The 27,687-nt window shown below is 35.5% G+C and overlaps 1 protein-coding gene across 1 annotated transcript in view; it reads left to right on the top strand.

Moving 5' to 3' along the window:
* Window positions 1-27,687, top strand: part of pth1r (parathyroid hormone 1 receptor) — a 56,390-nt gene that overhangs the window by 7,299 nt on the left and 21,404 nt on the right. The window contains exon 2 of the mRNA XM_023336194.1: window positions 24,242-24,344. Within this exon, the coding sequence (XP_023191962.1) occupies window positions 24,242-24,344 (103 nt within the window). The remainder of the gene's footprint in view (window positions 1-24,241; window positions 24,345-27,687) is intronic.

The following is a 27,687-nucleotide window of genomic DNA, read 5'->3' as shown; positions in this document are numbered from 1 at the left end:
CTCCAGCAATTGTGAACATGCAATGTTTATTTGTTGTTACACTAAACAATTTATTGACCCTCTTATTACCATCAAGCCAGTGCAGACAGGGCTTGCCATGAGGCTTGTTTGGCCTTTAAGCTGTTATTGCACAGTCGAAAACCAACAGTAGTGGTCAAAAAGGGCCAAAAAAATGAAAGGTGCTGTTTGCTTACATTTCATTCATTGGACATTTTTGATAACCCTACAGCAACAAAATCAAAACAAATTCACGTTGTCTATATATAATTTTGGTCGAGAGGGAGTAAAGATGCAAGTCACGTCTTTCTCCACTAGTTAAGAAACATAGTATGACTTAGATAAATGGTTCTAGACAATGGTTTACTTTTTAAAGTTGTTTCAAAACAAACGTCTGTCGGAAAACATAAACAAAAGATTCTGTTTGGCCATGATAATAATAACGTGTCCCAAACTCAATGGCAAAACACTTCTCTGTGGTCCACGCTTCACAAGATCATGATTGGGCAACTTCTGTGTGCTGGTTTGTGCTGAGGCAGTGCCAAGAAGATTGTGAGTGTATTTACACAAGGGGCAATTATGACATGGAACCTGTATCATCAAAAAAAAGTCCCAATTTTAACAATGGACAAGTCTGATCTACTTTATTAAAACATGGTTGTGTCCTTTTCACCATGTTTTGTGTTATATTTTATACACACACATGCCCCCACACAAAATTGAGCTTAATTTTTAATTTGTACCTCATGTAACAAATACAAGATTTTGTTGCCTTTAATTTTAGTCAGTATATTAACATATATGTGATTTATGTATAATTAACAGATTCTAATATAGATGGATGGTAACTCCAGTAGAAATGTTCCCATTTTCTAAAATCAGTGTTGATGTGTTTCTATGCAGCATCCAGCTCCATAACAAGGAGCTGCTGTGTATTAAACTACACCCACAAGAAATGATGGATGGAAAAAAATGTTCCCTGTTCTGCAAGGATCACATGCCTCCGCTTAGAGCAGAAGGAGATTATAGATTCAGGCCATTAAAATGGTGTACTGGGGTTCTAGTGGTCCTAAAGACATGGGAGTACCACTGAGAGTAAATGATTACATAAGTCCCAGTATTTGTGCCACTGCCTTTTCACTGAGAATCTCAATGGGATGTGTTTATACTGGCCTTTGTGGCTGCAGGGATGTGATATTTCTCTCTGCTACAAAGACCTAATTTATGAATGCAATTAAGTAGGAGTCAAAGCCCCCTGGGTTTTCATTGTAATCGATACCATTCACTGTCCCATAGCCAGTTAGCTTTTAGCTTGCTTAAGATTCAAGGTAGCCTTTATTGCCCTTTTAAAAAGTAAAAAAAGGTTTGTAGCCAACATTTTAGGATCAAATAATTTACACACAGATTAAAAGATTGATTGCTGATATTGTACTTTCCACCCCTTCAAGTGCACCTTAATGAATTAGAATATTATCAAAAAGTCAATTTACTATTGCAGTTAAATTTAAAAAAAGTAAAGCGTATTTATCTTAAAGGACTGGTATTATGTTTTTTTTTTATCATGTTACAATGTTATTCGCTCATCAAAAACATACCTGGTGTGTTACTTTGATTCTTTTAAGCATGTTTGAGACAAAAAGCGCTGCCCATTTGTGGAAATGTAGCCAGACTAGAGACTAGTCAAGCTCAGTCTCTAGCCAAGCTTCCCATCTTTTCATCTCTACCTGACTTTCCTCACTCAACTCCCCCAGACTAGCGGCAGGAGCAAATAGTAAACACCTGGTGGAACTGTGAGTCTGCTCAACTCATTATACAAGCTTCTTCTCAGTCCAATGCTCTTGATAACGTTGGACTGAGAACGGTTGTAAACATTGTTGTAATGACATGCTGAAGGTGGGGTATTGGGAAGAGCAGGAGTGTATTTAAATTTAAATTTCTTTTCAGTTGTGTTTGATATATGCAGCATTTTTATAACAACTGAAAGCAACATAGTTACCTGATTATGCTATATAGGTAGTGTCTGGGAAGTACATAACACCACTCCTTTGATATTGATGTTGATGGTTTACAATTAAAGAGACGCTAAAATGCAGTTTTTCAGAAAAAAAATGTAGAAAACATGTAAAAAAAAAAACGCAATTATGCACTTAAGTTTTTCTACTTTTGATCTACCATTGCTCAAAGAAATATGACTCAAGTCATCATGTCAATAGCACATCCTAGCAATTTCCTAGTCATCAACCTCTGAAAGCAGTTCCTTTCGAGTTATCCGAATGTCCAGTGTGAACTTTATGCTGCTCCTCTAATTGTTTATTTCTGTCTGGTTGCTTGTTCATTAAAGTTGCAGTTCATTTAGCCCACACAGTGAGGGACCATTTTAGATAACTGCAAAGTCTTCATGCAAATTAATCTGCTCACCAAGAAAGCAATACAAACATGTGCACATGTTAATTTGACACAAGCTTTACTTCAATCCAAGCAGGAGAAGATCCATTTTAGGGTGTAGGAGGTGTATCAGTAGAAGTGCAACGGTTTCAGCTAAGGCTTACCAGAACTAATCACTTGCATTCAAAGCTCATCAAAATGTTTTAAAATGTGTAGTGTTTTGCTGCTTTAAAGAACATGTTCTCTGTGTTTTAATTTCATTTGGAAATGTTGCTCTTCAGTCTACCATGCAATGTTCAGTAAACAAAAAAACACTCAGGCAGGATGTAAGCCAGCCTGTAGTGTTTGCATAATATATCCCGTTTGATAATTGTCATTAGTCTTTCATTAGTCTTCTTGAGCTAAGGATCTAGAGTGCAGGCTGTTAATTATCATAAAGCTTTACAAAATCACATCAAGAGAAACTGAAGACCAGACTATCTGACTATATCAATCTTATCTGAGAGAATCTATTTATTGAATGATTGAGCATGTGGCCTCAGACTACTCAGCTTTGTCAGTTAAACTGAACTGAACTGAAAACCAGTTGTATCATTCTTGGGAAATTTTGAACGACGATGGGATAAAAATAAACACACTGACAACACATTGTGGATGTACAGTAACATTTTTAGTGATAAACTCTTTATGCCAACAGTGTTACTAGAAGACTGATATTTTTTATAATACAATACAGTGTCACAATTACATAACTGCTAAAAAATCTTTTTTTATTATTTTTACTAACCAGAAAAAGATAAATTAATTTGAACTTTTACCACATGTCAGTTCACTCAACCTTCTGGAAGAACCAGTCTGGCACTTATTTGACTTAAATGAGCAATGTGCTCATTTTGTCTGTCTGATATCAAAGGTCACCTGCAGAGGTCTCATAGAGTCCATGTCTGTGTGGGTCAAAGCCATTTAAAAAGCAGAAGAAGGCCAAAACATATTAAGCTTTAAATGTTAATGCTGGCCAGTATTAAAGCCAAGGTAATATGTTTTGATCCCCAAAGGAGCTTCTAGCAATCATTCACTAAATCTATTTGGTTATAAAATCACCAACCATATAGCTCGGTGTTGTGAGCCCACATTTAACTTAAATCAATAAATAAAACCAGGAGGACTCCAGTCAGTCAAATTCAACTGCTCCCAGTTTCTCAGCTCGCCTCTGACCAGTGCCAAACTTACAATATTTTTAAATATGGGCCAACATTCTTACAAGAATATGCATTCCTGATATCTTGCTATAATACATATTTTTATTTGTACATTCTGAATTTTAACAAGTTAAAAGTCATACACCCCATTGTGCTTCAAATTGGTTTTGCAAAAACACTCCATCAATTTATAGCATTTTACATTTTTGATATATATCTTTTTGTTATTTGACTAGCTTCTTTTGTTTTTCCTTCATCTTTAAATACATGTTAACCATGGTTAGGAGTTTTGTATCCCTGAGAATAGAGTCAATTAGTTTCATCACCTTGTAAAGGGAGGATTTTCAGCACCTAAAAACAAAGGGGGAGATTTTTAAACTGTTCTGTCCAACATAAATAGTTTGCAAAACTGACCTTTTCTGCAGTGGTTACCTCAGAATTGTTCAATTTATCAAACTTGCTCCACATTTTCAGTAATGTAATTGACCAAAAATATTTCACCATATTTTGCTTTGAAAGGGTTCTTTATTTAGACAAATCTAATGTATTTCTAAACTTCAAATACTCTAGCATCACTATTCTGGACAAACAAAGTGGGGATTCTATAGTATTTTCATCCATCCAGACAAACCTTCTTTCCATAATTAAACATAATTATAGAAATAAATTTGCCAGAAGCAAATATATCCGTCTTTTATTTTATTTTATTTTTTTTTTTTGCAGTTTTTAGTTTAATTAATTTTAGTACACTGTAATGGGCTGGTGACCTGTCCACAATGTATTGGTCTCTCACCCAATGAGAGACACCCTCAATTGGGTGCTACTTACACACATAATACTCTGCTGCTATTATTAAGTTATGTTAAACCACTGTTATATATTTAACACTCTAAAAAGTATGTAGGGAAAGTATAAGATTTTATTTTGTTATTTGTGCATACATGAATTGGGTTCCTGATTCTTTACAATGCACCTTGCTTTTCATACGGTAACTTAAACATATTTATAGAATCATATTCCACATGCATTCAGATTAGAGCTGGCTGGTTAGAGTGCACCCATCTGGCCATTCTGCTTGCTGGTAACTTAGCACTTGTGTTAGATGATGGGGTTGTTTTGCAGCTCCCAGTCAGATTTATAGTTGGTACATGAAAAACAAATCTATCCATTTAAGTCCACCCTCGGTCTCTTTGTGAACTGCTTCCATTCGTTATTTGTAACCAGATTACCAGGAACTCTATGCAAAATTCTCAACATATGGTTCAGAGGCTCTCCTGCTGCTGTACAGAATAGAAGTAAAGTAACTAAAGATCAAGTGTAAATTAAAAACAGTAATTAACTTCCAAAAACACATTAGTTGTACTTGACAATACTCCATTCAGTATACTGACCTTCTATGACAGATAAGTCACATAAACGAAAAGTTAGTTTTGTTGCGAGGTTAAATTTTACAAATGAATACAAATTAATTTGATTTCATCTCCATTCCAAGTAAATAAGGAGAAAATATGTTGAACTTTAAAAAAAACAATTGAACATAAAAACAAGGTGTATGGTGAAAAAAATATTTTTCTTAAGTCAACCATGGACAGGGGGACAAGTTTTGAAGGGCCAATTTGTCACATTTTACTGGTGTGTTCCTCTTGTCTTTCTCAGACTCATCTGACTCAGTTGGCATTAGACAGCTCTATTGGCAGCTTCTAAAAGAGAAGCCCATGTCATCAGGCCAAATTACAAGTCAACAATTTTAGGAGACTTGACACACATTGAGATCTGACATGGATCTAAATAAACAGTTTCTTGGTTGTATAACTGAAGGGTCATGATCATTGTATGATTTTATACTCCAAGGAATATCTTCTATAAGACAATAGGTTATTTTAATACAAGCTAAACTCATGTTAAAGGCCTTTTTCAAATACATTGGTCAGATTAATGAAATATATGTCAAAAGTTAGACTCCTTTAGGATTCATGTACCTAAATGGCCTTGACATTTTAAAATCTCAGTCCAAAAAAACAAAAACAAAGCTATTGGTACCAAAGTGGAGGATGTCATTTACTTGTCAGACATGGGTACCATTGTGTTTCAGTTCATTGCAAAGTTTTCATCTTGGCTGAGATTTCATTTAAAACAGAAGAAAATCTGTTCATGAGATTGTCTAGTTGAGAACCTATTGAGGTTAGAAGGCTGTTGACTTTTTAGTGTTTTTACTATCTTCATCATCAGTAATGTAAAATATCGGTATTATGTAATGTAAAAGTCAGTGTTATGTCTGTAAATGTATAGCTCACGAGGCTTGAGACTGTTTTATACATAGGAATGGATCGCTGTATGTGTTGGAAGTTATAGAGATTGATGGGGCCTGGAGCAGCATTGCTGTCTTTAGCAGTATCTGACTGGACACCTGTCAGTGGACCTGCACAAATTATGCTATTTCTTGAATTCTCAGTTCTGCTAACGATATTTCTGCCCCTTTTCTGTCCTCTTCCAGCTACCAGCATGGACCTCATGTTGGCTTGAGGAGATTTTTTCCTCCTTCCATTCTCATGTCAAACCTTTTTCGTTTCATATTAGTCAGTGAACTTTCAAATGTTGATGGCATTTGCAGCATTACAAGTGATTTGCCATAGCTGTGACACCAGCACTGTAGTTTTGCTCGTATGTTCCAGTACTCCAGGCCAAATTTATTTTAGGTTAACCTAAATGTTTGCCAGTTTCAATAACAGTCACCCAGTAGGCCTACAGTTCATTTAAACATTTGGGCCAATGCCAGCCTTCATATTGTGCTTAGAGGACCTTGATTATGCTAATAACAAGGGGTGTAATAATATGATGCGCAATATTAGGATCAAACAAAAAACTGGATTTCATAAATAGATGTAAATAAAATTAGCTTAGTGGAGAATTGACCAGTTAAAGTTTGATTAGTAGCTACGTGTATTTCATATGTTTTAAATAGAGGTTACCAAGTACAGTAAACTTTGAAATAGCCCTTTAGTACCACTTAGCAGCTCAAAGGCAGATACAAACTTTAGCATTGTTATTGGCAGGTAGCCAGCCAAAGTACTCACTGTGATTTATGTGCTTGCATCTTGTCCATCTGTGATGGGCTGAGCAATAAAAGACCTTTTTAGGTTTAAGGCCAAAAATCTTTGTTTTTTAACCCAAAAGACAAACTTGAGTGAATGATAAAAAATGAGAATATTGGGCCCATAAAAAAGGTCCAGATAACTGAACTCAACTCAAACAAACAGACTTACCTAAATGAGACAAAACACAAAAAGGGGAGAACATACAAACATCTAACTGAAGCTAACATAAGAAAATCCCATTTCCTCCCCCATGATCCCATGTTGTGGTACGAACCAATCTGCAGGTCTTTATATGTTTGCTCCACCCCTTTTCCATCTCTTTGATTCCCTCTGAAGAACTGGAGCAGCTGGCACTGAGGTAACCCCCCCCAAAAAAGAGATTAACACTTGACTTAGTGTAAACTAAAATGTGTGCACTTTTTTTTTTAGAATGGAGCATTTTGATTGTGTAAAACTATAAACAAACATTAATTGTTACTCTGTAAATTAAATCCTATATTTAAAGAAACAAAACAAATGTGTGTTGAGATTTACTATGATTGATTGTAGCAGTGAGCATTACCATGTCTGTGTGACTGTAACTGCGGCCATCACACTGTCACTAGGTCAGTTTCCTTATTTTAAACGTATACCAAGTTAAAAGGTGATTTACACTACTTCAGTGCCTATAATAAAGTGTTGCCAGCTGCACCTGGCTAGCCCTTAGCCAGGTGCAGAAGCACAGTTAGCATCTGCCAGAGGCCTTCCCACCAGGGCTAAACTAAACAAACTGTCTAAAAGCTTTTGAATGACTTTGGACTATATTTATCACCTCTGTTTGAACATATGTTCAAGTCAAAAAATATGAAATACTGAGACTGATCAAACTGGAACTGAATAGCATTGCAGTGTAGAGAAACTTTTAAACATATTGTGATTTATATAACATTTGCTTCATTTACATCAAGCACTCAAGTCACAGTTTTTCTTAAGCTGATACTCTTGGACACTTGAGGTGAAAAATTAAATAACCATTTTATATTTTGATACGTTATGTATGTTATATGTGCTGAATGCAAGATTGTCTTCCTGGAGAATGGACCAGATAAAAAAAGAAGCAATTTTTCTGAGATAAACCTTACATTTTTTAGTCTGTAAGAGTGATTCAAATGTATTCTTTTACAACAATTTAGTACCAGATACTATTTTTCCTCATTTTTGCTGTTTTTGGTTGGTCACCCATTAGCTAAGCAAAGACTGACTCTTAAACCAATAATAGTCAGCTTTTTATGATACTTTTCATTGTGACAGGGCTGATGCATAATCTCTTACCGGTCATTAACCTCAGAGAAAATTATGTTTTTATCACCATCATTTGCAAGAAGTGTATCTAAATGGAGGAGAATACTGTTTGAGATATTGATAGTGTTTGTAAAGTTAGAGGAAGCTCACTGCAAATATTTTTCTGCAGTCTGTGTTTAGGTGAAAGGTCACGTCTGGAAGTAATCGAAAAACAACTGCAATTATATGTTTGCAGTCTACAGCTTTGAGAGCTTTGTGTGATTGCAGGATAGTTTGAGAGAAAATGGAAATCAATTGAGGCAAAGAAAGTGGAGAGATTTAAAAGGGTCAGCTTTTCTGCACAGATGGTAATAATGCTTATCACAATACAATTATGTGGTTTTTGTGGTTCGCTGCAGTATGTTGTAGATTTTCAAATGTGAACATTCATGTTCCTGTACACTCATGTCGCTGTGGACTGTGAGTTACTTGCTGTTGTCACAGGTCACTTTACATGTTTGCTTGAATTTTCCCCAGATAAGCGCATGGATTCAGCTCACAGATGCAACCTGTGGGAAAACGCCTTTTATACACACTGCAGAGCTTTACAGTAGCTGAAAAGCTACCTGAGATTATCACCAGTTTCTCTGTTTTTTTTTCTTACAAACACACATTTCTCTGCTCATTTTTGTATTGAGTGACATGGCACTCGGTTTTCATAGGACCAACTTGTAGTTACTTGTGTTAGTAAAGGGAGGCTCCAGTTTCACTTGCATGCTAAGGTTATACCTTTGCTGTGTTTGACTCAGGAAGAATTTGTTTTCTTAACTTACCATGACCTCTGCTGCTTTTTTCTCTTAACTTTTCCACTAAAAGAATGTGTAACTCAACGCCACTGGACCTCACTTAAAAAAACGGCTGATAGGCCTGTACCTCTACAACATCAACAGTTAATATGCTGGCTGGCTGTGTTTCAAGCATTTTTTTCCCTATTTTGTCATTCATGGTTTTGATTTTTTTGACCTTGACACTTCTATTTTGCATGAAAATAGTCTATATTGCTTCAATGATCCCTCTGAATTCTTCATCATGAAACATGACAAAGGATCCAGATTTTACTGAATCCTATCTGCCCATTTCAGTCATAAACCTCATCTAAAGCTTTTCATTTTCTTCAAAATAATCAGGTCATATTTTAATTGAGTGGCACTGGCTTATCTATTTATTTCACAATAAAAAAGCTCCTTACTTTCACAGTGAGTCTTTAATAGTTTGAAGTTGTGTTTTTTGTTTTATTTAGTTTTATAAAGTGTTTTAGTGCATGGAACAAGTGGATTACATCAACAAAATTCTTGAGTCATTTGTGGGATAGCAAATAGTCAATATTGTGCTGAGACCTTCATTTTGGGCAATATGTTTGGAATTCCAGACTGGCGCTGTTCAAGTTGACATGTGAAAATTCTCTGCAATGCAAAGGTTTTTCCCATAGATGGACAGTCCAGCTCAGGCCCAACCCCCAGCCCCACTGTAAAAGGATAGATTACATTTCATTCATACCTTTCAGTTTGCCTTTAGTGTTTTAAATACAATAGGAATACAATTTTAGACAGCATTCTGAATGAATCCCTTAATTATCACAGTCAGAAAGAGTAGTATTTCACACATGTGACCCAGTTGTTTACATTATTTGAATCCAGCTCAAACTCTGACCAGGAGTGCTCCCCAGTTGCATTGCTTATGCCGGACGGAGAGGAAGCTGGATTTCTTAATAAGACCCTTCTTAGTTTCACTGCAAAACTCTGAGGCTTATGGGGTTTAAGGATGAATTCCACAAACTTCCAAGTAATACAGGAGAAATATTTAGTCCAGTGGAAATCTCTGCCAGTTTTCACTCAAATTATGGCGCAAATGTTAACTTGACTACATTTAAACCTCAAACCAGTGAGCATAAAATCTTAATATGTTCACTTCCAAGTCAAGGGAGATTACAGATGTGTGTTTCAGACATACTATTGATTCAGACTGACATTTAGAAATACAATTTGGATTTATTTGAAATGTTTTGCATGTTGTGCATAAGAAAATTACTGATTTCATTTTACTGTTATCTTGTGAGTGTGTTGCTTCAGGCTTCAGTTACAGCTGTTAGTGCAGTATGATGGAAAGACTGCCTTAAATAGTTAGTTTAATTACTAAAACACATAAAAACTGTGTCAATATGTTGGCTGAACTTTTTTAGTCTAGTGTATTCTTAATATTTAGAAATCAAAAGCTTAACATCTTACATAGGCGTTTTATTTAAGTGGTGCTTTGGTTCAGTTGTGGAATTTCAGATCAGGAGATTGTATAATTACTGTTTAATGTGTGCAATAAGGCAAACTAAACAAAGTCAGAGATATATCCTATTGAAATGTAACACATCATTATATAGTTCTAAGAAGGTTTTGAATGTAGGTTTTTAATGAATAATAAATTTATCCCATTTTCACAATCTTTAATGTGATGTTGCTCTCCAATTGGAGCATGCATGCAAAACAAACAAAAAAAACTGCTGCCTATTTTCAGATTGTTCCTAATTAAAGAGAGACCATTCACTGTTCTATTTTCTACATTTTAATTAAGAGCTAGTGGTTAATTTCCTACATTTAGATTAAAATTTTACTTCTGAGAATGTAACAGATTAGATACAAGAGACAGATTTTATTTGAGTGAAATCTAAACACAGTCATTACACAAAGGATAGTAAAGATCACAAATATGAGATTTCTATCTAATATACATGTTTTATAACAGCATGTTACAAAAACTACAAAAATCGTATAGTCCTGGTAAGATGCGTACTAAAAATATTTTGTTTTCAAAACCTAAAATTCAATTATTGTGCAGAAATGTTAGACTATGTCTGTATTATTATTGGGGTTCATGAAGTTTATTTTGCTCTTGTTTTGTTTTAATCCTGTTTTCGTGTTAATCCTGCTTAAACATGCAGCACCCACTGTCCCGCATATTTTAAGTGGTTCCCTGACTCCACTCGCCTGACTTAAAATAGGTGATTAAACACAAACATGAAAGACAGTGGGCTCTGAGGACCAGCAATGAAAACCTGTGCTATGAAAATGTTGAAAAATATTCATGTTAAGTTGCTTTTGTGCTACAATTTAAGCTGTAATATTTCTCTGTTGTGCACATAATTTTCTTCCTTTTACCTAAGATTTTAAGCAATTTTCAGTCAAACAGAAATGTGGTATAAGCACAGAAGCACCAGTGACCTTGTTGCATGGGAAACTGAAAGCTTGATTGAAAGCCAAAATCTTTTGTTTTGGTGAAACAAAAGATTTCATCCCCAGGGCTTCAAAAAGAAATAACTGCACAAAAACCTTGTGCATGTTGTTATTCAAGAGAAATAAGAAAATAAATTAAAACTTGGCATGTCTGTAGTGCAGAAAACATTTTTATTATTGTAAGAAATTATGTAAAACAGCTCTCTATTCTGGGTGCTATGAAAAAAATATTTTAATGCTGCTCAATTGCAGAAGTGTTTCCAAGGTAAAGGTATTGAGCAGTTCAGTCCATTGGGAGCAATAAAAGAGAAAATGCTTATTCGAGCTCTGAGTGCACCCCGGAGATGTTTAACATTCATATGCTACCACTGCTGTTGTGTTAGGATACAATGCAAGAGGTATAGTCTGCGTTGGTTGGTTACCTAAGTAATAAAGTCATTTAGATATTTTCTGTGATGTAGGAGCAAACTGATTCTGAAATTTGCCACCTGTGATCCTGGATTGGCTAAAAATCACAATGTGACTTATTTTACAGATTTTCGTGACTTTTTTATAGATATGTGGAGAAATACAGATTAGTTGCATTACCTAAATGTGTACACAGGTCCATATAGACTTATCAGATTTTAAGTTTTCAATAGACAACCAAGTTTACATAAATTAAAAGTGCATAAGCCTCTGTGTGACTCGCCTCAAAACACATTCAAGTTGATAATGCAGGCAAGGGTTATTTACTGATGTCAGGAAACCTTAAAACTTAACATAAAACTGTTCATGTGGTTTAAAAGCCTTTCATTGGGATACCCAAGAAAGTGCCAAATTGAACACAGTTGGTCTGTCCCTTGTTAACATGTTGGTTTGCAAATAGAAATAGAAATGCACCTTTTACTTGCAAGAAAGAAAGAAAGAAAAAAAATCATTATCTGGAGTTATTTTCATCTCAAAAATCAGCTATCCTTTTCCGAAATTTACATGAGTATAATTCTCTACACTTTTTAAGGTAATTTCAAGGTTTTGCTTGATTTTTATCTTTTTTTTTTTTTTTTACAACGTTTGATTCTTGTGGCTTGCTCGTGTTCTTTGATCTGTAAGGTTTCAACCTATCTTTACTTGCATATCTGTTTATTCTTTTCCATTTGATTTCCATGACAAGTTTTTTCAATATTTAAATTTTATCATCCTCTCAGTTTGTTGTTGCTCATTTCTGCTGTTTTGCTTTATATTTATTCAATGAAAATACCTTCCTGCCATTTCCATTTGTCTGCACCTGGGTCCCTCCTTCCATCCAGCTGCAATACATAGGTCTGGTTTCGCAGCAGGTACTTAGTGTCTCTTTGCATGGGCAGGAAATTAGTTTTGAGTGTATAATATTTCTGTGTGTGTAAAAATAAGGACATATTATATACCAGTAACTGTCATGAGTCTTAACATCTGCAAGTAGTAATTCATTCATTGCCAACTTTATGGATTACTTGCCAGCCCCTTCCACAATACTTCTAAAATGTTTTTTTTTCTCTATATGTAGTAAATAACTCAACATAACACATTAATGTTGGGGAACGTCAGTGTTATGACTTAGTAGCATAATATTTTTTTACTTTAAAATGTAACAAAGTTGTTTTCTACTATTTAAAAAAATGGAAGTGGTTTCAAAGTAATAAGTCTAGATTTGATTAAATAAACCCTTTTTAAAATAAATTTTCAGATTTACAAAAAATTGCAAAATTTTCTCTAATTGAGAATAAGATTCTTTGTCTTAGCAAGAATACCTCAATAAATAAAGTTAAAATTTTGAAAAAAGTGGAATAATTAATTGAAAGTCAGTGTTGTAGTCAAGACCACCTAACCCAAGACCAAGACCAGAGTGCATCGAGACCGAGACAAGACCAAGATTTTTAGGGTTCGAGACCGAGTCAAGACCAAGACCAGCGCTCCGCGCTACATGACACAATAAAATATGAAATATGATCAAAATTGCTAATCAAATTGATCTGAAAGATTCACATTCCCATAAAATCACCTAGATATTAAATACTTGCTGGAATAAATTTAATCAATATTAAAAGCAGAACAAACTCTTTGTTCTGCTTATCTACAGCGATAATGCCCATATCAATGATGTCAGAAATCACCACTGTCTACATTATTATACATAGCAATTGAGGCAATGCCATGACAGTAAACAATGCTCAACTATAAACACTGACCAAAGAGCAACAAGCAAGAAGTAACCAAGCACAAAGCATCACCATGACTGTCGTCACCCTCTCTTCCACTGCATGAAGCCAGGCAGCAGCCAGGCTGCCATGATGGCAGACATTACAGCTGCCACTTTGAATGAAAACAATCAATGAGTAATGCATATGCTCTACGTGCTCTTTCGTTCTTGTGTTTTATTTATTTGCTAATAAATAAATATCAATGTATATAATTAAATAAAAATAATAATACCTACTGCAGTCTACGCAGAGCATCACAAGAACAAAGAACGGTTCTCAGTGAGGCTCCAGTCCTATCTTCTTAATAAAGAGAAGTTCAAAAGACTCGGGTTGTTTATGAATGTCACATAACTATATTGCAGACTTTTGGACACAATGTTGTCCCAGTCAACACCTCTGCACAATAATTCAGCTCAGTGAGTGATTTTTTTTTCATCACAAATGCTTATGTGTCTCTGTACAACTAGCTTTGCTAACATCACGTCAACTGAGCTTACCTTTCTTTGAGGTTCTGTGAAAGCAAATCGCTGCTGAATTAGCTGTCGCCATCGGATTTCTTATGATTTATGCAGCGCAATTCTACTACTGACGATTAGACAGACATCTTGTGCCGCTCAACGAAAACCACTGCACATGTCTTGGAGCGCCACATGTGAGTGAAAGGTGGGGTGGGTTGGGGGAGTAACAGAAACACGGAATTGGTAAGTCACGTTATTGCTTGGATTTTAATTGCATTTAGTGAAAGCAAACATGTTAACAAATAAACTGGACAGTATGCCTCCAGGGGGTATTTTGTGGGCTCTAGTGTCCCTTATATGATAGTAGACTGACAGGAAACGGGGAAGGAGAGTGGGGAAGACATGCGGCAAATGTCGTCGGGTCCGGGAGTCGAACCCGCGACGGCCGCGTCAAGGACTCAAGGCCTCCAAATACGGGTCACGCTAACCCTTATGCCACCACGGCACGCCCAGTATGCTGTAAGTTTAGTGATATTTCCACAGTTGCAGTCTTGACTGGTCTTGAAATAAAATCCCGAGTCCTCAGCGCCCGAGAACGAGACAAGACCGAGACTATTCAAGCAAAACAGTGCTACATATATCTTTACAAATTCTGAGTTGTCCTGTTCTCTTATCCTTTCTGTGTAGCACTAGTCGGTGTCTGAAGCTCAGTGGAGGACCTTAGTACCCTCTTGATTTTCTCAGTATGCTTACATGCTCTTTTGTTGTTCAGTGTATCACCATCGTAAGCGTCAATTATTAATCTTTCCTATCTTGGTTTAGCAAACTTTTTTCATCACAGTCTACTTGTTCATAACATTACCTGCCATGAGGACACTGGAGCCTTCATGGACCCATTGACGTGCATGTATGAGTTTTAAGGGTGACTTTTAAGGGGTTAACTAAATTCGTCATGATGACACTGAAATGTCTTTTCTCACAAGCGCTATAGTCAAGGTGACCATCTGTACAACACTGATCTTCAACATGCAAAACAGAGGGGTGCAATATTATCAACGAGTAAGAAACACCTTGAATAATTATGTGATGCCTAATTAGTCTAGAATGGAGTTGCTTTATCTAGTAGGCAGTCACAATCAGGGGGTGTAGTAGAAAGAGTGTCCTTGTCCTAGTTCTAACACACTGCGGGAGACTTGATTCTTTTGCCTAACAGAGGAGAAATGGTTGATTGGAGTGGTGCCCTCTACATGTTTCACCTTTTAATGTTTAAACGTTTTCATCGCTGATTGCAATGTTGAGCTCAACTCTAATCACTTACAGCTTATGGTGCATTAGTTTAGTTTTATCACTTCCTGAAAGAGTTCCTTTAAGTTTGTTGTTATGGCATCAAATTACATTTGGTAAAATACTTTGTTTTAGTTTTAATCAGTCAGTTATACTTTGTCACATTAGGGTTAATTAACACAGTGCAAAACAATGCAGCACAAGGACTTAATAGGTCAAAAGATTTGTATGCCGAATGGACTCAATTTGGGTTCACATTCAATTATCATCAGTACTCCTTTTTTCATGTCAAAATAAAATATGAAGCTGAAATAATCTATGCAGGGAAGGAGTTGCTTTGCTGACTGCATGTCAGGATTGTAAATCACATGGCTTTGCCTTTACAAGAGCTTTATAAAAGTTTTCAGTGACGGTAGTGAGTTGATAAAAGTGAATGCAAAAACAGCAGACAGCTCACCTGAGCTTGCATAAAGTTCGCCTTCATCAAAACAGTTTATCTTTTATGTAATGGATAAAATAAATACATAAATAATGGAAAATTGTATGTGGTTTGCATGTGTTTACAAAAATAAATCTAAAAAGTCTGGCATGCATTTCACCTCTCCTGAGCCAATACTTTGTAGAGCCATTCACAGATATTCCAGCTGCCCTAATGCTCAGGATATATTCTGCCAGTTTTGCAAATCTAAAGTGAATTTTTTGTCCCTTCGTCTTTGGAGAATAACTCAAACTATGGCTGATTAGATGGAAAACATCTGTAAAAAGAAATATTTCTCGTCATAATACAGATTGTGTATTGGATTTAGGTGTGAAGTTCGAATGGGACATTTTAACAAATTGATATTTTTTTGCATTACCATGGCCCTCTTGGGTGCTTCTATGGTCATTGTTCTCCTTTCCTGGCAGTTTAGTTGGGCAGTCATGTTTTGGTTGGCTGGTGGTAGGGGCAGACAATATCAGGGCAACATGTAATTGCAAAGCTCTTGACATGGCAATATTTATTGCAGTTAATACTAAATTTTCTTATTGTCTTGTTTCTTTTGCCTCATCATATTTTTCTCATCAATCTTGTTGAAGATTGGCATCTTGACCAATACAAAATGGTCTTTAAGTCAGTGAAAGTCTATTAATAATGCAAATAATGTTATTGACATAAGTAATTTACCTGCAAGGCACTGTAGGCACTTAGTAGTATTTGGTAATATCTTACCATACTATTTTTGAATTCTGATATTGTATTACAAAATTGATAGTAGAACAACGATTGTGATTTGACATGCAGTCCAGCTCTAGTTTGCACTTGTCCCATAATTTTCTATTTTTGAATTAGGAAACAGATTCAATGATGTTCAAAGGTTAGGGATTCTCCGAGCTAATCCGATGTTTAAAGTTTGGCAATACTGCTTTATAAGCTTTTTTTTTCTCCACAGCTGTATCTCTGACCAGTGTGTTGTGTTTCTTGGCCTTTATGATGTTTGTTCACTAATTCTCTCTATCAAATCTTTGAAACATTCATTGAATAACTGTTTATACTAAGAATAAATTGCAGACAGATCGAATCTATTTACTAATTAGATGAGTTCTGAAGTGGTGTTGACTTTATTTACAGTTATGAGAGTAATAGAGGACTAAATACCAAGGCATGCCACATTTTTCCGGTATTCATTGGTTAAGAAATTCAAAAACACGTATCCTTTCAACTAAAATCTAAAATTCAAGTAAAAGACATTAAAGTTTTTGGTTGTGATGTGATAAAAACTCAAGGGGTGTGAGTACTTTTGCAAGGCACTGTATTTCACATAAGTATTGGCATTTATTGAAACTCATGGTCCTAACATTGGAACCACCTAAACTCTAACTACTATCTGTATTTTTAGTTGTCTTGGTATAGTCATTAATCTTTTTTAAAATGTCCGAAACATCTGATTGTTACATAATATGTTGTAGTTTTAAGCTTTTGATGAAAATTGAAATGTTGCATTCGATCGTCTGCTTTCTTGCTTACATAATGCAAAAATTATCCTCTTATAATTTTAGGGAACATTGCAGTCAAAGCTATGTGCTTTGTCTGTTTAAACACACACACTCACATGTACGCATACATCCTTGTACTTCTGTACAAACTGACTTCCACTTGTATTGACTTTCATTCATTTTAGCAATTGTATTTATGCCTAACCCAAGCATTTTCCCCAACCCTAATCATTACTAGTCTATTCCTACTCCTTACCAAAACTTAATTCACACCATACCTTTAAGTCCAACTGATAGAGCCCAGTAGAAGTGCAAAAAAAAAAAAAAGTAAGGATTGGGAAAACGTCATTTACTTTCCACAGATGACCTCCCTTTGTTGGTAAATATTGTGAAAGTGGACCTCTATAAGTCGCATATACAAGTACGCGCAAACACATGCACACACACGCACACAATGTTTCCATCTGGGACAAAAGTGCTGTTCTTTAGGCTTACGACCAAAGCAGGGTATAATTAGGAGCTAAATGCTGCTTCAAGTCAGAATGTGGTTTGGAGGCATTTCCAAAGGACAACCAGTCTTGTGGTTTGTGGTTTTTATCATCAAATGTAAATTGCACAGTTGAAGAGGAGTGGCACTGACTCATAGAGTTTAGAATATCCAGGGACCTCATCCGCTAAAACATTCATGTGGTACAATATGTCAGAAGTAACATATTCATGTTTTTTCCAGATAGTGGACAGACGGGTAAAAAGTAGTTTCAGCACAGTTGTAATTTACTAGTCCCAACAATTTTCTGAAGAAAAAATAAAACATAGTTCTAGGTGGAAAGTCCAATACCCAGTGGGACAGGACTTTGAATGCATGCCAACAACAAGGAAGTGAATGTTAGCCTATGGTGTAAAGAATGGCAGATGACCAAAATAAGTACATAAAACAAACATTCAGCTGTATTTGCATAAAAGAAGCTCTTCATGGCAACCAGAGTAAATATTATTAGAGCATTATTTATCATCCATGTGATGAGGTGTGATCTGGAAAATAAAGTTTCAACTTTGTAGCTAAGTTTTCCTTAATAACTTATCCCCACTGAACAATCAGTGAACAGAGAGGGTTCTTATTAGAAAGCTTTTTTTTGAAATATAGACATTAATATGAGTTGTGTTTCTAGTCACACTGTTGTGATCTATGAGTTTATGCTTTCAGAACAAGAAAACAATGCAGTATGGCAATGTGTGTGTTCATTCTTTGTGTCTTAGTAATCATTACATACCAAGATAGTTCATGAATTGCTTGATTACAGAGTGAAGTTTGTCTTGAAATGAAAACCAGACATTAGAAATTCACTGCAATATTTCTCCTGTAAACACCGCCATTCAGAAAAAAAGAAAAGCCTTATCTTTTACATTTTGAAACAAAGTTATTATTTTAGAATTACTGTCATTTATATAGTTAAGTGAACCTACTGATTCTTTAGGGTGCCTTCACCAACCTTAAGCCACATTACAATTGCTCCCTCTGGGTTAGAGTGGAGTCTCTAGTAGAGGAGTTCAAGTATATCCATTACTTGTTCATGAGTAGTGATAGAATAGCATAATAGATGGACAGTCATCCTTGCCGCTAGTAATGTAAACTCTGCTCTGATCTCTTTAGTTAAGAAAGATCAGTCTGTTTACTGGCCATTGGGATTAGCTAGAAAGAATAGAAAATGTTAGAGGTGAGATTGATATCTATGTTTATGCTTGATCTTATGTTGAATAGATGGATGGATGGATGGATGGATGGATGGATGGATGGATGGATGGATGGATGGATGGATGGATGGATGGATGGATGGATGGATGGATGCCTTCACATTGGAGGAAATTCTTGCTACAGAATCTAGTTGCTCTTTGCAGCATCCTGTGGGATATTAAGAAGTAACCTTTTTGTCACTATTGATTGAGCGTTGAGATGACTTTGTGCATGTACAAAACCTCCATTATGCACACAACAAAAAATGTGTCCCAAAATTGTTCAAATGCAGCTATATTCTGATAGCTACTGTAAGTCATTTAATAGTAGGGTCATCATGTATAAAAACTGTATAAAAACCTTCTTAAAATAGGATTTAAGAAGACTGACCTACATCAAAGTCTTGTTTTCAATCAGAAAGGGTAATGATGTGTTCCTCAAGTCTGCTGTGCCTTTTGTTCCACATTAAGAAGAACCAAGAGTTGCCTGTTGACTGTAGGTAATTATTTCAGAATTGTGTGGTTTTTGTGGTCTGTTTTAACTTCTTGCCTTATCAAGATTCTGTTTTGTGCTCTCTACAAAAATCTACCTCACAAAGCATTTAAATCTCTGATTCACTGCTCAGCATTTCAGGAAATGACTCTGGTTAACCAGGACTTTTTATTAAAAAAAAGAAGAAGAAGAAAAGAAAAGCAAAAGTCAATCCACAATGAGGGTTTGCTAGCAATGTAGCAGAAACCCAACGTCTGCTCGGCATTTGAATGGCGCCTATCCATATGACTTCATTTTTGGTGTTCAGTTAAAAGAAAATCTTCTTTAATCCTTTTTTTTCCCAACTTCTTTTGAAATTAACACATGCAGAGTGAAGCTATTCATTTTACATTCATTCTACAAACCACCCAAAGTGACCAAATGCCTAAGCAAACTGAAATCCAAATGTATCTTCATTTATTTTTTTAAAATTAGTTATTAAACTTAAATGGCATGACACTGGCAGAGCAGCCTGAATACATTTCTGCCTTATATTCTTGCAGAGCATTGCAGCTGAAGTCGTCATGCTGCAGTTTGCATAGAGAAACAAACTTGTGGTTTATATTCGAGACTGGTGATGGAAAACACACAGATATATGATGTATATTTTTTCAGTTTTTTATACTGGCACAGACCCAAAAGTGGTCAACAAAAAGAGGCTGTGTTTTGAATCAAATACAGTAAATAAGAATGTTCATGTTTCTCCCTGTGAAAGTTGTGTTTGCCTTAGAGGTTTGGACTCTGGCCAGAGCAGGAGGAATAGTTTTCAGAAATAATCTGAGGGCATACTTATTACCAAGGATTCTCCTCCTGAATTAGCAAATGATACTCTTCTTCCTCATGTTTGAGGGTAAATTAGAAATAATATCTTTTTTTGTTGTTTTTACAAAAAAGAAAATATACATTTGTTCACAGTTTCTGATTTTATTTTCAGCTTAATTCCCAACAAGAGTTCTATCTGATAGTCGCAAAATACTTACTACAAATAGTGAAATCCTTCTTACTGCATGAATCATTTCACTATCCATAGCTGGTCATTTATTGACTGAACTTTCACCTAAAGCACTATTGGGAAGTTGCTGAGGTGAAAATTAAGGTAATGTCTCAGGAGCTGTCAGTGGAATATTCTATATTGGCATAGTTATTCCAGTAAACAGGTTGTATCTATCCTTGTTCGCCTGTGGTCAGATGTTGTTCCATCTGTGGTTGTTTACCATGCAAAGCCATAAACGTCTTCATTCTGTAGCCTTATTCAGTTCCCAGACTGGACATCCTTATTTCTGCACAGAAAGCAATGAAAATATTGATGGATTGAGGTATTGTGGGTTTGTATGGAGAAAACCCACAAGAGCTTGGTATTTTTGCAGTTTATGTAAAGACTGCAAAAATCAGAGACTTGCTTTAAAGGCAATTTATGCCAGTCCTTGTTCAAAATTGTCAAAGATTTTATTTTTTCAGAATATAGATAGATATTCCAGAGTTCTTTTATTTTACATCCAAATCAAGATATTATTTGGATTTGAGGGGTGAGAGTGATGTTCAATTTATGTACTTAGGATTCCACCGTACTTAATGTATTTATTTTGGCAATCTGAAGGACTGAATACAAACAGAAATTTACTAATGCCAACTTTTTTATATATTCTACACATACAGTGTAGTGTCTTCTAATTCTACCACTTCAACTTCTCCACCTTTAATTCTAGAACTTTCAGTGTATTTTATTTGTAATGCGTGTTCAGGAGTAAGAAAAAGTAGCACATAATGTTGTTTCGAGGAATCAAAATAATAGTTGCAGGTATCAAGGAACACCAAGGCTTTAAAGCATTCTGGTTTCAAAAACCACTAAAATTTTCAATCATACTTTTCTTGGCTTATGGTTTAAAAACCTCTTTGTGAGTTTCCTGAGAAAATGCTGGAATGACTGGAGGATTTGTTTTTTTCTGTTGATGCAAACAATCACATTGGTGTAAAGCTATATTACTATCATAAAATAGAAGCAATTTCTTGTGTTTTTAGTGAAATGTTATTGTGCCATGAAGTTGTCATTCTGGCTTAGATTTAATAAAGACAAAAAAAAAACCCACACACACACTAGTTAGGAAAATTCCAAAGTATAAAGCTTACTTGGGTTATAAAACAATCACATAGTGCATGGAGCACTATTTTATTAACCATCCAAAAACTAAAAGTCTTGGCCCAACTGAAAAGCTCCTAATACATGGCTATTAGTATGAACTGATAGTCTGGCCAAGAAGCCTAGAGGCCTATCGCAACTCTGGAGGAGCTCTATAGATCCATAACTGAGATGGGAGAAAATCAATTCACAGGGCAGCTATTAGTAATTGCACTCAGCAAATCTGTCCTCTATGGAGCAGTAGCAAGAAGAAAGACATCCTTGAAAGAAAGCCGTAAGATATTTCTATAGCCCATGTGAGGAACACTGCAAACATGTAGAAGATGAAATCCAGAAACTTGTATTAGAGACAATTATGTAAACAGTTGTTTCCAGTAGTTTTGGTCAAAATAGACTAAAAGTTTACATTTTGGTCCACATGCAAATCTCTATGTAGTGGAAAACTAGTACTGCAGATTACCTTGATACACAATTCTCACTCCAAAACGGGTTGGTGGGAGCATCGTTCTGTGGGGAGGTTTTGTTTGGCAAGACCAGGGAAATTCAGGGTCAGAGTTGATGGGGAGATACATGAAGCTTATTCCTGGTTAATGTTTACAGCTGCCCACCATCCTGTATGGGTTTGACCTATTATGCAGAAAAGAATGGACAAAAAGTTCAGTTTCAGTCTCTAGATCATCAATGCTGGTAAAGGCAGACCCCTAAAGACTTCCAGCTCTAATTCCAACAAGAGATGTTTTTAGAATGTATTGGTTCAGGAGTGATGAATGTTAATGTATGCTCCCCATATTTTATTCTTATTTGTAAAACATTTTGAAAGTTAAAAATAATTTTCCTTCTACTTACTTAAGCTATACTACTTTGTGTTGCTCTATCAGTTTAACTGGTCATCATGCTTTTGAATGACACTCTGGCTTTAGTGTGTTTAGTTTAACCTACACCATTTTAAACAAATTTGACTTTTATGTATCTGCAGTATACATTATATCCTTGTTCATTTTTCTAAATAGATACTTTTCTTATTCTTATTTTAGCTATATCTTAAATATAAATTCTCTTTATCTTTTTAAGGATGAATTTTCTCTAAACTATTTTAAACAATTTCCCCAGATTTTGGATGCAACACAGAGGTTCTTATTTCCATTGCTCTGTGTGGAAACGTTACTTTAGCCCTCCAAACAAAAAAAGTCTCGAAACAGAAATATTAAAAAGTATACTCATTTGTTCTTATCTGTCCTTTAATCTTCAGCACCCAGTGAGCATATTTATGTTTTTATTTCAACCTTTCTTGTCACGCACTGTTAGAAATGAATGTTGCTGCCTACAAAGCAGTCACATTTGTCACTGCCTACAAGTGATCCGCGAGCAAACAGCAAGTCAGTCAGTGTAACCCATTAAATGAAAAATGTTTCCTTGACTGGAAAACCGCACCTGAGGCTCCACGTCAATCGTCATTACATAGCTCAAAAGCTCAAAATGCATAACTGTGAAAAAGCTTTTAGGAATACATGTTGTCAGTTTTGACTTTCATCATGCACAGACAGAAACAGTGGACACAGCAACTGCAACACAAACTGCAGCTATAAACAGCATGCGAATACTGTTTATCCAAGAGGAAGAGTCTGTCTGATAGGGCATTTTCATATTTATTCTTTATGGCATCAAAGACAGAAATAAATACAGCGCTGGACTCCCAGATGCTTTGACATGTCCTCCTATGTGGTCACTGTAATCTGACCTTCAGGAGACGGAGGAGTCTGTCAAACATCCGGTCGACACATGTTAATGTAAAGTATATTGACATTTAATTTCTCCCCTTATGGAACAAACTGTAGGGAAAAAACTGTAAAAATAACAATTCCAACAATCCCAACCTTACTTTTTTGGGTTAGTAAATATTATCAGTCAGTTTACTGTTAGAAAGGCAACTCATAATTCTTATTCCAATAGCACATTTTCTGCTTAATGGTAAACATCCCTACTAGAGATCCTTTCTTAACAGGACGTACTGTCAGCCTAACGCTCCAGCAGCGATTCTGTCTTCCTGTTTAGGTCACTTAAATTCAAAGGCTCTTGGTTCTAATTTGGTTTGTAGCAAGGGCGGTTGTAATTTGGACTGACTTGCTGCAGAGCCAAGAAAGAGCAGATGAAAGAAACATAAATAACTGTGACTTCTAATAAAAAAATGCACCTGCTCCCATTCAAGGTTTCTTGCAATTATCAGTTTAATAAAATGCCTCACTCACTTTAACATTAATTGGTGTTTTAAGGTAATTCAACATGGATTATTTAGAAACATTTGGTGAATTTGTAAAATATAAATATCAGTGGTTTAAATCTACAAATTTTTGGTCTTCTGTTATATTTGTGTTTTTTTCTTTTTTAATATTTCCAAATAATTTTTATATTTCTTGCCATTTTCCACAAGATTTTGCACCTGATTGCACCTGTCAATCAGGTGCACACACCAGTACTACTGGTACTACTGGTACACCAGTACTACTGGTGGTAGTACTGGTGTGCACCAGTACTACTGGTACTTTTACACCAGTACTACTGTGTAAAAGTAGTGTGTCTTTTACACACTACTGGTGTGTAAAAGACTACTGGTGTGTCTTTTACACACCAGTAGTACTTAGTGTTAAAGTTCTTCCTTTCCTAAGTCCTCTTCTCTCTCTCTCTTTTGCAGGTTTATGCAGATGATGTGCTGACAAGAGAGGAGCAGATTGGCCTGTTGGTCGAAGCTAAGAAAAAATGTGAAGATAACATCAAGTCAAGGGGTAAGATACCCGGTGAGTAGAGTCTGGCTCTTTACTTTTGGGTTTCTGATCCTTCTGTGAGTATCTTAATTTTGTCAAACTTCAATATGCTTTTGGGTCCAATTTTCTATATTTAAATAACTCCTGATGCTAATATGTTCCTATCCAAAAATGAAAAACAAAGCGCTGCTCTTTTCTTATGTTGTTGTTATTATGCTATTATGAATACGCTACATAGGCACTGTTAGCTGTGCTATTGCACTTTATGACAATACGTTCATTTGTATGTATAGTTACAAGACTGGTGAAATGTGCAATTACTAAGAATGGAAATTTCATGTCATTCATCTCCATGCCTACTCCAGACCAGGAAAAATCTCCCGTTACGTTCTGTATTACAACAGATTTTAAGAAGCTTCTGACAGAAGAAACTCTATGACAGTATCATGAAGAGGATGCTCAGGATTGTTCATAATTTTCTTGATTTATGTTGCACCATCATCTGAAGAGGTTCAACAGTAGTCCCCAGAACCAGCCTTCTTTAATTCAGCTTAAATTCTATTCAAAAATACATTATTGATCAGGATAGAGCAATGACTCTCTTTCTGGGAGAAGTGAAACAAGTGACAGGCTTTTGTGCGAACCCAAACTCTTTTCAATAGCCACCTTGACATTTTTCAATTTTTTGGCTGACAAATATTTTTGGAATAAGTTAAACAACATTTTCCAGTATGTACCAACGTGTTCCCATTCAACAGTCATCTTAGAACTTGCTCAGCAGTTATATGGTTTATAAATGATATCCCCTTGTTTGCATTTCCCCCCTCTGTCTTTCCTGGAACTGAAATTGAAGTTGATCCTCGAGTGTATTTGTGTTCATGGCCGTCCAGAGAAGAACATTTTCCATCAGACCCCATCATCTGCCGCATTGGTGGTTGCTGTATTATTCTCCTCTGATTGTTCAGCAAAGACTGAGGGTTTTACAACCAAGTCATTTGTAATACTATATTTGTAACCTCAGAATAATGAAGTCGGCATTAAATTCTTTGACCCTCAAAACGATACTCTTTGTAAATGAAACATATAATTAAAAACATACCATTCTGGAAAAAAAAGCTATTGTTGACTCTCCCCTGTGGTCACATTCCTTCCGGGATATTACCCAACATTTCATGGTTTTCATAAAACCCCATGAATCTTATATTAGATTTAAATAGTCATGCTGACACTGAGAACTTTAGTAACTGAACAGCATCTTTTGTTTATTCAAGGAATGTTAGAGCATCCTCCACACTTAGTGAGCTGTTGTATGTATAGTCTTAAACCAATAAATCTGTTTTTTATTAGTTACATAAACTTGGAAAAAAAAAATTAAAAGTTAACCTCAAATCCATTTCTAACCTATAGAATAAACTATTCCAAAACTGTAGTGGTAGTCTTATGTGTTTTAATAGGCAATTTATTATTTATTATTTTATCATCTGTTGATTTTGATGTTTTTTTTTATTTTAGAAAAAATTACATAATTTCTTTCTAAAAAAAAATGTAACGATGTAATGAAATTGATGTAAAATGTTCATTAATTTTTAACATTACTTTCAAAATTGATGAAAGTAATGTTTACTTCCATTAATTATTATGAGATTTTCCCACTTCTGATCCCAGTGGGGCCAGTAGACATATAAAATACAACATTATAATTTACCAATATTTTAGACAAAGTTGGTCCATGTCATGAAAAAAAAGAAATACATGACAGTGCATCAATTTTCAAAATTTCTTGTCAAGAAAGAAAAATCTCTTGCTGGCTTCACATCGGTTGCTTAACTGGAGTCAATTATCTATATTTTTTGTAGTAGACTATGACTAGTGTATAAAAGTTAAATTAAATTATTTGATGTGAACTGTAAATATGTATGTTGAATACATCATATTCATCAAAGGAGCACAATCCTTTGATGAACTGTTTTGCACTGACCTTTACTAGTAATGTAGAAAATTTTGGAGAGCTTGTTCCAAGTGTTCAAAGATGCACATATAGTATGTTAAATGTAAACTCACTCTTAGCACACAGCAGGAATATGTTGAGATATTCCAACAGATAATCGCCTAAGATTAGATCCATTCTGACAATTAGGGCATCTTTAAGATTGTTCGAAGTGGAAGATCGGGATCAAAATTAGCAGAGAAATCTTGCCATGTGAACCAGGCATAAGCTTGTTCCCAGTCCAAGGACCTGCATGTTATTAGTTCAATTTATCTCTCTAAATTTCCCTTTGGAGTTAGTGTGTGTGTGAATGGGTGTTCGACTTGTGTTCTTTGAAAGACTAGTGATTTGTCCAGGATATACCGTCCTCTTACCCTCTGACTGAGGGACATAGGCACTAACTCCTCTGTACACCTTCAAGCATAAGCTGGTAGACCATGGTTGGCTAGATGGATTATCTTTACATACCAGGCTTGGCTTACCATTGCTTTCTAAATAGATGTGTTTATTAGAGTACAAAAGAAAATCTAGGTTAAAAGACATATAAGTGCAATCCATTATACTGCTTGGTGTCATAGGTGAAGCAGTTTACTGTATGGCAGTGACTCCTGGCCGGTAGATTATATCAAAGCTTTAACCATATCCCCTTTGTCGGGAAAAAATAGTTCTGAATCTAACGACTTCAAATCTGACCATAACAGAAGAAAAATGCTTCAACTCTAAATGAACCAGATTTTGATCAATACTGACTTGACAGCATCACACAGTTTCTGCAGATTTGTCGATTGCACATCAATGATGCAAATCTTCTGTTCCATAAAATTCTGGAAGTGCTATATTGGATTGAGCTACGTGATATGTTATCCTGCTGGAAGCAGACAATATAAGATGCAGACACTGTGGTCATAAAGAGAGGAACATGGTCAGCAGCACTACTCTGGCAGGCTGCAGCATTTGAACAATGCTTAATTTGTTCTAAGCAGCTAAAAATGTTCAAAGCATAAATTGCCCCACATGCTATTAAACCGTTACTAACAGCCTGAACCGTAGATAAAATATTTTAATGAAGTTTCCATCAGATTCTTGGTATCTGAAATGTACAGCTAAAATGAAAATTTCTGTAATATTAGGAATGTTTGTTGGACCTGCATGAGCTGTGTATTCTTAGTTTCCTGCTCGTACCCGAGTATGAACTTTTGTTTCTGTAGCCCATTTGCTTTAGGTTTTGACATGTTGGGCTTTTATGTTGTGTATGTTGGTTGTTATAACTAGTTATTTGAACTCCTGTGGTGTTTCTATCATGTTGAACCTGAATTCTCATTCTCCTCTGACTTCTGACACCAACAAAGCATTTTTCCCTCTATATTTTCCTTTCTGAACCATTTTCTG

This window comes from Xiphophorus maculatus, chromosome 6, assembly GCF_002775205.1.
Source record: "Xiphophorus maculatus strain JP 163 A chromosome 6, X_maculatus-5.0-male, whole genome shotgun sequence".
Lineage (NCBI taxonomy): Eukaryota > Metazoa > Chordata > Actinopteri > Cyprinodontiformes > Poeciliidae > Xiphophorus > Xiphophorus maculatus.
The sequence above is the reverse complement of the archived record's forward strand: the minus strand, read 5'-3'. Positions and strand labels throughout refer to the sequence as shown.